Here is a 13,263-nt window from a genome sequence, read left to right on the forward strand (position 1 = left end):
AGATATGCTAGATCTCTGGAGAAAACGAAATAGAGACAGAAAGGAATACACTTTCTTTTCAGCAGTTCATGGAACCTATACAAAAACTGACCATCTATTAGGACATAAAAACCTTCAACTCAAATGCAGTAAGGCAGAAATAGTAAATGCATCCTTTTCAGACCATGATACAATAAAAATTACACTCAAAAAGCCAGGGGAAAGTAGACCAGAAAATAATTGGAAACTAAATAATCTCATACTAAGAATGATTGGGTGAAACAGCAAATCATAGACATAGACAATAACTTCACCCAAGAAAACGACAATAATGAGACGTCATACCAAAATGTGTGGGATGCAGCCAAAGCAGTATAAGGGGAAATTTCATATCTCTAGAGGCCTATTTGTATAAAATAGAGAAAGAGAAGGTCAATGAATTGGGCTTGAAACTGAAAATGCTAGAAAAGGAACAAATTAAAACCCCCCAGTCAAATGCTAAACTTGAAATTCTAAAAATGAAAGGAGAGATCAATAAAATTGAAAGTAAAAAAACTATTTAATTGATATTCCTCCTCCTTAATGTTTTTTTTCCCCTTGTCAGTGGCCTTCCTTGTGAGCCTTAGAACCAATTACATTTCTTTTATAGAACCTTTTCTTCTATGCTCTATTCATCCTGTTACTTGACCTGGTCTCCTACTTCAGTCAGCCTAAGGGAACATAGTTATTGCATGGGTACAAACTCAAGATTTGTGGATGGATGGGTGCACTGTACTTTTTTTTAGGAGACAAATGAAACAAATTTAATATACAAATTGGAACTGGAAGAATGGGTTTTACTATGGAAACTTGGTAAGTAGAAATCATAACTTTATAATTTATTGTTGATCTCTTGACCAGGATGATGAAACTGAGATGGGAATGTTAAATAAGACTTGCAGAAGATGTGACCAACATACATTAGGCTTCTCGCTGGCATCTGAAGATTCTTCTTTTTCCTGCCTTAGGACAATCCCTCCGTCATCCCAATTACAATGTTACTGAATTTTAGAAAAGAGAATTATAGGAAATCACAAAATGTTTGAGGTGTAAGAAAAAATGTCTTAGGTTAAAAAAAAAAAAGCAAGACTAACTATGGAAATAATTCATATTTATTTCACATCTATTATATGAAAACTTAACAGGCGTTTTCCTCCCTGAATAATTCAACACACTTAACATCTGTAAACAAGAATAAATTTATTTAGATTCTTTTAAAGATTTAATGATACAAAATGTATACAGTATGTCTTTTAAGTAATACACTTTTCATTTCTCTCCTCTCCCCATTTCCCCCCCAATCAACATAAAACACCATTTAAACAGCTATTGTGTTCTTGCCTTGCTTTTGTATCTATAAGATACACTACAAATATAAATGGAGCACTATATTGCCCCTCGGTTAAAATTACAATTAGTACCTAACAAACAAAAAAGAAACTAAAAAAATACAATTGAAGCATGAAACTTCAGTCAGAAACAGGTTTTTCTTGTTGAATATTCAACAATATTTGGGGCAGTTACATTATATTTTCTTGGCATAAAGTTGCATTGCAATCTCCCGACATAACATAATGACAATCCAACTCAATTCATTTCTTAAATAAGTACCAAAACCAAAAGTAGTTCAAGATGTTCCTACACAATTTTAATTACAATTAGAAGTTCATGTGTACATTCGAATTTGATATACTGGTCTATAGATCTTTGGAAAATATGTCACTTCTGAAGTTACTACAGACAAAAAGCACTTCTAGGTTTTCTTACAAGGCAACTTTTGAACCGCAAGTACTTTTTCCTTCTATACAGGTGTGTCATACCAGTCTATCATGGCTTTACCTGTTACTATGGAACAGTGACTTGATAAAATAATGTATAAAACAATTTTGCACAATTAGGGCTCTACTGACAAAAACTGTCTCCATCTTTAAACATGGAGCCTGACCCTGATTCAGGAAACAGTGTTTATTAGAAAAATGCTCATTTTGATCTTCCACTCAATCTTCTCAAATCCTTTGAATCTAATATTTTTAGGACTCTTTCCTAATCCAATGAGTAATAAATATGTAGGTGAGAACCAGAGACTTCATTATCTAGACATCAATGAGACACTTGGAGGCTGACCTTGGCTTTTAACTTATGAGGAGGCTGGGTATGATCACTTCATTTCTCCAAGTGATTGGCAGAAAACCAGCTGCCAAACACATTCTGCTTTAACAAAACATGACTTTGGTTAACGGGATATTGCACCATATGAGAAAGAGGAATTATCCTCTTCACCAGAACAAAGTCAAATTAAATCTTCTGCTAAAAGGAGCCCTTTTAAAAGTTATAAATACTAATTCTTTTTTACCTTTAAAACTTGACTGCCAGCCGTGTCCTGTAGACAATTACTGACTCACTACTTTAATTAGGCTTTGAGACAGTGACCAGGACGTGGAGTATCACCAGACTCTCCCTGGACCTACCACCTGCATCACCTCACAGCTTCCTCCTTAAGGAAAAGTTAAATTAACAACATGTTTGGGAGGTGTAGGCAAAATCCATGATTATAGCATCAGACGAATAGAATTAGGTGATTCTTTGGTAGAACTTCCAGGCTCAACACTCAAATCTGGAGAATCATCCTGAGGAAACAGATTTTTATCGGGTGTGTAGTCATTCCTCTTCAGATCTACATTACCCCCCCAAAAAAAGTCAGAAAAAAGAAAAAGAGGTAAGTATTTCTTACAACTGGACAATTAATCAATTTTCTGCAATATCTCTAACCTAGTACATACTCTTAAAAGTTCAAGTATGAAACTGAGTCATACGATTTCAATAAATAACATGATGAAACACTTTTAGTGTAAATATGTATCTCTTTAAAATAATTATGTGTAAATATTAAAACTATTAAAATCAGTGTGTATAATAAAGCATTGCATCAGAGAATCAAGAGATCTGAGGAATTTGAGGCCTAGCTGCTGCTAATTCATTATATGATCATGGAAAAGTCAGTCAGGAAACCTCAGTTTTCTGATTTACAAGATAGAGATCTAACTATCACTACCTCCATAGGTTGTTATGAAGATCACAGAACAATGTATGCAAAATACTATGTAAATAGAAATCCTATGTAAATAGAGCTGTTTCTATTTTTCCATGTTTTATAAAGCATACATTCATTTTTTATAATTCAATGTGACTCAATTATGCTGTCATATTTTGGAAGAAAATGGAAAGATTTAAAATTTGATGTGTAGCTTAAACTAAAATGGATTCAACTATAATTTTGTTGTTAGATATTTGTTATTATTACTATATTTTATTATTAATTTGTTATTATTACTATTAACAATGATGATTGTCAACTCATATCTATATGATATTTTATAGTTTACAAAGTGATCTAATTGAATATTTAATTATCTTCCTGGAATAAATGCAATCTTGTCTACTCTCAAATTTCAAGTCTAAGGCTATTTTTTTTCCATAGTCTGTTTAGGAACACAAATTAATTTTATTACTGACCAGATGTAAACAGAACTATTAAGTTAAAAAAAAAAAAAGGTAATCTGCTAACAAAAAAAAAAATATCCTAAAACCAAATATAAATGACTTCTGACTACTGTATTCAGGCTATTCTATGAGCACATAGAGAATTCATTGTGCTAAACATGCCTTTCATCTCTGCAAATGCATTCAATAAATACATGATTAAATTCTAGAATGTTGCTTATTCAGTTCATATGCATAATTCAGTCCCTAGAAAAGTTCTAATATCATAAATCTTTAAAGCTTTTAATTAGAAGCTTATCTTACAAGTATTTATTAGTCTTGGCATTCCGCTATAGAGACTTTTATTATGTACAGAAATCCAGCTTTGAAAAAGTTTTAACATTTGCTTTCATCAATTAACTGTTTCACAAATCATATTGGGTACCAATTTATTTTTTATTTTTTTATTTTTTTAATTTTTTATTTAATAATTATATTGACACTCGTTTCTGTTCCGATTTTTTTTTCCCCTCCCTCCCTCTACCCCCTCCCCTAGATGGCAAGCAGTCCTTTATATGTTGGATATGTTGCAGTATATCTTAGATACAAAATATGTTTGCAGAACCGAACAGTTCTCTTGTTGCATAGGGAGAATTGGATTCAGAAGGTATAAATAACCCGGGAAGAAAAACAAAAATGCAGATAGTTCACATTCGTTTCATTGGGTACCAATTTAATTAACATGTATTATTGTTTGAGAACCTCAGAACTATAGTTTCATTAAAATCTTGAATTTCTCATGTTAACATGTTCTCTATTTTGTCCCCTACATATCAAAACAAATTCATTTATTTACTGTGTCTCAAAGACAACATTCCATATTTTGTCCACAAGGTTGTGATGCTGAAATACTGCCCCTGCTCATTATCTACCCAGTAGCAACCCTAGCTTCCTTTAAAACTCAGTTCAAATACTCTAAACAAGAGGCCTTTCAGGACCCACTTATTGTTATAGAGCTTCTTTTCTAGAGAAGTGCTTTGTATTTCATTTTGCATAAATTTGCCTGTATAAATAGTTTTACCTCCATTATAATAGAAAATCCTTAAAAGTGAGAGTTTACATTGTGTTTCTGTATCTATAGCAACCAGTACAATGCCAGATATTCAATAAAAGTTCATTTGAGTTGAAAACTGAATAGTACAGTGACTAAAGTTCTATCTTTTTGGATCTAATGCTAACCTTTTAATTTCACCCAATCAAATCTCATTTCCTAAAGCTTTAACTTCCAGTGACAACAGGTTCATAACGCTAATATGATGATTCTCCTCAGGAAGGTGTGGACAGAGATAGTTGACACCCACACCTAGGCAAGTATTCCTTTGTAAAAAACAAGAACAAAAACTTATGGTCTGACAGATAGGAAAAAGCCCAAGACTGGTCTAATTGGTTACATGTGTGATATGAAAAGAAAATCTTTACCTGGAAGCTTAAGTTTTCTACAGCAAGAATTGCAGTGATGCTTTGCTCTGAAGTTCTTTATTGCATCTTCTCCTAGGTTTGCTGGTCCAAAAACCATGTCAGATGACCTTTGAATAATCATGAACAAGCAACATTTAAATTTCACAACCTGATTTCAGGCTTATAAATAATCTCTTCCTCTCCCTCCCTCCACCCCTAGAACACCCTGGCCCCTTTATTTCCACACCCGATGCTTTCATTTAATGATTGTACATCTGGGTCTTTGCTGATGTTGTTCCTCATACCTGTAATGTCTTCACCTCCTGAATTCCTCTTTAAAGCCCACCTTATATATCTCCTTTTCCATGAATCCTTCTCTGAACTTTCCCTAGCCACACACACATTTACTGCCAATTTTTATAATATACTATTTTTTTCTTAAAAAAATATTTATGAATAAAACATTGTTTCATGAATCAAGTTGGAAGAAAAAAATCAAAGAAAAAGGGAAAAACCACAGGAGAGAAAAAACAAACAAAAAGAAGTGAACATAGCAAAAGTTGATTTACATTCAGTCTTTTTAGTTCTTTTTTCTGCATGCAGATGAGATTTTCTGTCCAAAGTCTATCAGGACTACCTTGGATCACTAAACCACTGAGAGGAATTGAATCTTTTATAGCTGGTCACTATACATTCTTACTGTTATTGTGTACAATGTATTCTTAGTTCTGCTTGTTTCGCTCAGTATCAGTTCATGTACATTTTTCCAAAATCATCTTATCATTTTTAATAGAATAATAATATTCCATTATCTTCTCATATCACAACTTATTTAATATACTTTTTTTTTTTGGGGGGGTGGTCATAGTTATGTGTGTTTATCATAACCCACCATTAAACTTCAAGTTCCATTAAGGAACTTGTCTGAATTAAGTTGTCTTATTTAAACTTTTCCTCTTCCTTAACTTTTATAAAGTTTTAATGTATACTGAGCTGTGCATGCATTAAAAAAGCCGTTAAATCCAATATTACCTCTTTTCTCCTGCTTTTATCACAGATGGATCTGTCAGATTTTCACCCACACCTTTATAAACAAAAGAGAGACTTTTATGGCATAAGAAATTTGTTATTGTCATGGCATACTACAATTTTCATTGAGTTTTTTATTTCCTTTTCAGGTATAAGAATATCTTCTCAAACTACTTGTTTTAGTCTGACTTCCTGATGCAGTGTACCAGCTGTTATAATAAGCATAACTTTTCGAATTACTGGGAAACAAATGTCAGAGCTGACAAGTGAGGAGGACTGGTCTCTTTTGGCATCCATTTTTATGTGCAAGCCAAGGGAGGAACAACTCTGCAAAAGGTTTGCCTTAATCATTTATCATTATTAAAAGGAGACTCAATGTTTTCAGGATAATCTACAGCCAATACCCAATTTGATCCTTCTAACATCAGAAAGTAGGGAGTACTAACAACTAAAATTTTTTAATTTTCTTTCTTTCTTTTTTTTAACTTAGAAGAAACCGAAGCTTTAAGGTTAAATGACTTTCCTGTAGTTAGTGTCAGGAGTAGATTTTTTTTTTTTTTTTTTGCTCTGTCTCTTAGCTCATGCTACCTCTAAAAAATATCAAGAATAATAATTTTTGTTTTAAGTTACAAGGAGACCAAATAAATCTATTATAAATTCATTAGTGAAAGAGGTGATGTTTAACAGGGTCTTAAAGAGAGACTTTGTTTAGACATGATCTAGTTAACTGGAATATTCATCTGGAATAGATGAATCCTTGGAGATGAGACAATGAAAATTAAAAATAACTACCTCTCATGAACAATTAGACATCAAACTTAGAGGAAAACAAGCAGCTCAAATTAAGCCTATTATTAAAAAGTTATATAAAGCAAGATTTTAGTGACAACAGTTTACAAACTTAAAAGTTTTCAACTATTCCACTGTATACAATTGATGTGCTCACTGTAATTCTTGTTAGATTATTAAGAGTCTAAGAATAACATTTCTTGTTTTGGTTCTTTAGTTCCCTCACTCAAAGATCAAACTGATCAAACCTAAAACCAAAAAAAGGAGGAGTAAGGGGTACACGTCAACTTGAGAATAAGAAGCAATTTTAGTCATTTATAACAGCTGCCTTTTCTCCTTAGGCAAAATTTAATTTAATTTACCTTGTAAATCAAGTACCAACAACTCCCCTCTTGTATATTCATATGTCCAATGGCTAAAGGCTAGCATGATTTCTTCCAGAGTATTGGTTGGGATTATTTCATCGCCATTATTATTGTTATATTTTCTAAACTCTCCAGTCATACATTCTTCTACAGCAAACCACTGTCCAGCAGAATGGCAATATAGCAGGAAAACTTCTAGGAACCTTCAATCAATTTTGAAAAATATTGATAAATATTAAGTACCAAATAAGGTCAATTTAGTTACTTGAAATTTCAAAGAATATTTACTTTTTAAAAATCAAATCTTTCTTATTTAGTCGACAACATACAATATCCCACATACTTTGATATATAAGTACATTGACATCAATATGACATACTGAAACAATAGTGAAAGTACAAAATATTGAACACCAACTATGATATTTAAAAAAAAGCAACCCTCTCTCCATTTGGTACAGGATTCAAGAATGAACTGATCAAAAGATTTACCTTGGAGAATATGGAATAGATTTTGGCTTCATTTGGTTGAAAGCAAAGGTAAGCTTTTGTGCTGCTCTCTGTTGCTGGATTTCCTAGGGAAGAAAAACTTCAACTAAACTACTAAATACAAATTCTTGTATTTATTATTATGTTGCAGAAAATAAAGGCTATTTTCTACTTCCATACAGTTACTATCACTTACTCTGAGACAGAGATGCAGTACTGTGTCTTCTTTGTAAACACTTGACCATGTATTGACTACTTCAGGAAGAAAGGATTTGATGATATAAAGATGCCCTGATTTGAGGATTTCATATTCTGACCAAGTACACAGTACTTTGACAGCTCTACGTAAACCTCCTCCCATTTCTTCTTTACTTAAAAATTCTATTTTCGCACACAGTCCTAGTTGTGACCAAGATGACATGCTATTATTCAGGATGTTGGGAGAACTTTCTTCTAGCCGATACACTGTGACTGGCTCACCTGCAATACCAAGGGCATCATGTTAACCTTAAACTAGTACATCTGTATCAAAAAACAAGTTAATAAAATACAACCAGAAATAACATTTAAAAAATGACTAAAAGAAACTATCAACAAGCCAGTCTAAATTTTTGGTTTTGAATTTAAAAATGAATTCTTTTAAGCATTCAATTTAAAAATGTTAAATATACTTTTAGTTTGCCAAATACATACACTATTTGTAGCATATCACTTTATATCTAGGGAATGGGTTAGAAAGCTTTTATGCTTCTAGTTGTTTTCTTTGAAGTAATGACTTAAATATGGAAGCAAGCAAAAGTAACCTTTGTGAGACCCTTCCAATCCTCATAAATATTATGACAAATTAAAAATGAACATAAGAAATTATTTTATTTATTTTTACCTCTTGGAGGCACAGGGGTGAATGGAATGCTTTGTGACAACCTCATCAAGTTATTTCTTTCCACAGCTGCAAAACAAGTATGCAAAACTAAAACTTTAAATATCCATTCATTCAACAAGTCTTTATGAAGTACAAACTACATGCAAGGCATCATGCTGGCTACTGGGAATAAAAAGAAAAAAGCCTATCCCTATCTGTAAAGAATTTGGAATTCATTTGGAAGAATGAGTACCAAGTAACATTTAAACAGATAGCAGCAATAAAATCTGATGAAAGTACTAAAAATACGTGGGGGGATATATGTTGGAGATGGCACCTGAATTGAATCTTGAAGGAACTACAAGATTACAGAGGGCAAAAATGGGATGTAAAGCAGGCCTGTGGGACAACACATGTGAAGAAGGTACGCTGCTGAGTTAGGAAAGAGCAAACAGACCAATTCTACTGGAACACAGTACATGTGTGGTAATAATAATAATAGCAAAGTCTGGAAAGGCAGGCTGAAGTCATACATGGAAGGTTTTAAATGCAAGTTTTGTTTTTTTTTATTCTGCAAATTTTTAACAGATTTATTTCCAGAAGAAGTGACATTTTCATTTTCAATTTTTGAAATCACTGACCTGAATAGTAGTAATTTATATCCATAACTGGCTTAAAAGGAGACGCAATACCTAAAAAGGCAAAGAAATAAGTGTGACTCTACAGAATTAACTGGTCTGGATGTTTATCAGTCAGTCAACAAGCAAGTCAACAAGAACTAGGGATCTAAAGAAAGGCAAAACAAGTCCATGCCCTCCAAGAACTCAAATTCTAATTGAGACAATAAGCAAACAATCAAGTACATACAAGAAACAGGAAGAATAGGTAGAAAGTAATGTTTAAAAAGTTAAAAGAAATTAGTTTCCTATTACACATTCAAGAAAGAAAAAAATCCATTTTTGAGAGGAATTCAAGAAATTAATTCAAAACAAAAATAGGCAAATTATTTTTTTTTTAAAAGAGGGAATTTAGAGGAAGCTAGTTGGTGGTGTAGATAGAGAACTAACTGAAATCAGGAGGACCTGAGTTCAAATCTGAACTGAAACACACCACTTCCTGGCTGTGTGACCCTGGGCAAATCACTTAACCCCAATTGCCCCAGGAAAAACAAATAAATAAATAAAAGAAGGAATTTAATCTGGTTAAATGAGGCAATAGTAAAATGACACTGTGTTGTTTGAAATGCATTAAAAGGTCCCTGTCAAATTGCATACTGGATGTGGGAAGATGTGGAAACATTTGAGAGAGAGCACAGGTACTGTGTATTTATTTTGATGTTTAGTTAACCTAAGTTTACATGTAAAAATGAGGACAACGAATGTAATGTACTGTTTTCAGTACACTTTCATTGTCTTCTTGATCAGCCACAATTGTCTACCATGTTCTGAGGTAGGGAGGTGGGATTCTAAGCGTGAGACTTAAAGGGTGATGAGAACAGAGACAAAAATGTAGGGGTCAGATCATTACAAAAGCCTCTCCTCTTACATTTTTTAGTTTCTTTGATATTTAATAGTTGAGGATCTGAGTTCAGTGTAATCGAGTTAACCAGACTGCTGTTATGGGCATGAAATCAGAATAACTGTGTACCTATTATAAGATGAGCAAATGAAATGTAAAACATCCAAAAAAAAAAAAAAAAAGTAAAACATCAAAAAGAGATCATCTTTGGGATATAAGCCCAATAGAAACACTGCTGGGCCCTTATATCCCAAAGAAATACTAAAGAAGGGAAAGGGACCTGTATGTGCCAAAATGTTTGTAGCAGCCCTTTTTGTGGTGGCTAGAAACTGGAAAATGGATGCCCATCAATTGGAGAATGGCTGGGTAAATTGTGGTATATGAATGTTATGGAATATTATTGTTCTGTAAGAAATGACCAGCAGGATGAATACAGAGAGGACTGGCAAGACTTACATGAACTGATGCTAAGTGAAATGAGCAGAACTAGGAGATCATTATACACTTCGACAACGATATCGTATGAGGACATATTTTGATGGAAGTGGATTTCTTTGACAAAGAGACCTGAGTTTCAATTGATAAATGACGGACAGAAGCAGCTACACCCAAAGAAAGAACACCGGGAAATGAATGTGAACTATCTGCATATTTGTTTTTCTTCCCGGGTTATTTATACCTTCTGAATCCAATTCTCCCTGTGCAACAAGAGAACTGTTCGGTTCTGCAAACATATATTGTATCTAGGATATACTGCAACATATCTAACATATATAGGACTGCTTGCCATCTAGGGGAGGGGATGGAGGGAGGGAGGGGAAAAATCAGAACAGAAATGAGTGCAAGGGATAATGCTGTAAAAAAATTACCCTGGCATGGATTCTGTCAATATGAAGTAATTATTAAATAAAAATTAAAAAAAAAAAAAAAAAAGAGATCATCAACCTCATGGGTACTGTATCCGAGTTTTGAATTTCTGACCATTATTTTTAATAGTATGATTGAAGAAGAGGGTAATTTACCATCTAGAAGAAACATGGTATATAGAGATTGTAGAAATAAAGATTTCAGAGGGAGAAATAGAATAAAGTTGGTAAGACTGAAGAAAATCCCATTATCTTAATTTCAGAAGAAAAGAAATACCTTCAAATCTTAATTTTCCCAAATCATTATATCTAGGATAATTTGGTAATGAAATCACAAAGTCATACATAATTCCTAATTCCCGTACAGTATAGAAACTTCACTCCTTACCATTAGCTGTTTCCTCTTCAGGTGGCCTGGAGAAATGTTACATAAAGGAAAAAGGTATTAAGTTGTAAAAATCTTTTCTTTTAATATATTCTCATGTTGAACATTATACATGGCAACAACAAAATTATACGATGATCAATTCTGATGGACATGGCTCTCTTCAACAATGAGATGATTCAAACCAGTTCCAATTGTTCAGTCATAAAGAGAGCCATCTACACCCAGAGAGAGAACTGTGAGAACTGAGTGTGGTTCACAACATAGCATTCTCACTCGTCGTCTTGTTGCTTGCATTTAATTTGGCTTCTCTCTTCTCTCTCTCTCTTTTTTTTTGGGGGGTGCGGCACAATAACTATATAAGTATGTATGTGTATATTGGAGTTAACATATATTTCTACCATGTTTAACATATATTGGACTACTTGCCATCTCGAGGAGGGCATTGGGAAGGGGAGAAAATTGGAACACAGGGTTTTGCAAGGTCTTACATTGAAAAATTGTCCATGTATATGTTTTGAAAAATAAAAAGCTTTAATAAAAAATAAAAAAAAACAAACACACACACACACACACACACACACATAAATATATACTCATGTCCTATCACTTAACTTACTTTTTGGGGGAAGCTTTTAAATATGACAATCATGAATAAAACTAATGTTATTGTAAGACCTCCCTCTGATTGTTTTCCAATATTTCCCAATTTGAATATAAGAATCTATCACTTGGTTAACAATTATGGTTTTAGGGCAGGTCTACCTCTATAATAAATAATATTCTCTTCATATTTACTTTACCACAGACAGTTTCACATTCAGTGATTTCTACATTTGTAGTGATATTTAGAATTCAACTCCTGAAAATGGGGAAGGGATTATACATAGGAAGTTTGTACATAGGGAATTTATTATAATTGTTTCTAAGACCTTCCAAGTTTTAGAATCTTAAATGTTGGCTTCTCTATTTAATGTCATTAGATAGTCATGAAATAAATGGATACATATAAAATAGAGGCTCCCTGAATGAAAGGGATATATAACCCATTATCAATAAAACATTTATTTCCATTAAGCTTCACAAAAATTTTTACAAATGTGTTCCTAAGGAAAAAATGTCAACTTTAAGGTAATATCTTATTGGGGAAATTCTTATAAGCCTTGAATGTTCCTCTGATGTATATATAAATTTCAGGCTAACATTCCACACAATCTTTCAGTTTCTTAAGTGGATGTTTTTCCTGATAGAATTTGTACAACAAATAAACCACTCCCTTCCACCCCCCCAACCAACCAAACAAACATAACTGATTTAACAAAAGAAATAAGTTACCAAAAGTAAATTGACTACCAGAAGTATTTCCCTTTAATAGCTTGCTGATATACAGCCAGGTGATTCTTAGGTAGCCTATTTGAGATTTTCTTGGCAGAGGTGATGGAATGGTTTTCCATTTCCTTCTCCAGCTCAGTTTACAGATGAGGTAATGCAGACAAACAGGATGAAGTGATTTGCCCAGGACCCCACAGCTAGTAAGTATCTGAATCTAGATTTGAACTCGAGGAGTCTTCTGGACCAGTCACCTTGCTGCCCACTAATGCCTGAGCAATGGTGAATTTTCCAGATGTTTAGTGATAAAAACAGCTACTGACAGAATCATAAAATTCTAGGTATTCCAAGTCATTTGTTTCCAGATTTATCAAATATTGTTATGATTCCATTATAATATTCTCTTGTCTGCAGCAGTGATCAATGATTCCATTTTTATATTAGAGCTAAATGATTTTTATGATTGCTGCTTTACAATACAGTTTGATGTCTGGAAGGGCTATTCCCATTTTGTTCCTACCGTTTTTTTCATTAATATTCTAGATCTTTTGTTCCTCTAATGAATTTTTTTTATTTTTAATCAACTCTATATAAAGTATCCTTTGATAGTTTGACCGAATAGCATTACATCTTTATATTAACTTTAGTATATTGTAATTTTCATTATATTGGCAC

At 33.0% G+C, this 13,263-nt stretch overlaps 1 protein-coding gene across 2 annotated transcripts in view; it reads right to left on the bottom strand.

The window, feature by feature from the left end:
• Positions 1–1,112: 1,112 nt before the first annotated feature.
• The window catches only part of TRPM7 (transient receptor potential cation channel subfamily M member 7), a 134,344-nt gene continuing 122,193 nt past the window's right edge, over positions 1,113–13,263 (bottom strand). The window contains exons 32-40 of one of the 2 annotated variants that reach the window (XM_051980642.1): positions 11,263–11,288; positions 9,132–9,182; positions 8,512–8,577; positions 7,825–8,108; positions 7,632–7,714; positions 7,137–7,342; positions 5,989–6,040; positions 4,978–5,084; positions 1,113–2,692 (exon numbers count right to left, since the gene is read on the bottom strand). In XM_051980642.1, the coding sequence (XP_051836602.1) occupies positions 2,568–2,692; positions 4,978–5,084; positions 5,989–6,040; positions 7,137–7,342; positions 7,632–7,714; positions 7,825–8,108; positions 8,512–8,577; positions 9,132–9,182; positions 11,263–11,288 (1,000 nt within the window). In that variant the 3' untranslated portion in view covers positions 1,113–2,567. Of the gene's footprint in view, positions 2,693–4,977; positions 5,085–5,988; positions 6,061–7,136; positions 7,343–7,631; positions 7,715–7,824; positions 8,109–8,511; positions 8,578–9,131; positions 9,183–11,262; positions 11,289–13,263 lie in introns of those variants that run through there. The other variant, XM_051980643.1, reaches the window with a different exon arrangement.

Source organism: Antechinus flavipes, chromosome 2, assembly GCF_016432865.1.
Source record: "Antechinus flavipes isolate AdamAnt ecotype Samford, QLD, Australia chromosome 2, AdamAnt_v2, whole genome shotgun sequence".
Classification (NCBI taxonomy): Eukaryota; Metazoa; Chordata; class Mammalia; order Dasyuromorphia; family Dasyuridae; genus Antechinus; species Antechinus flavipes.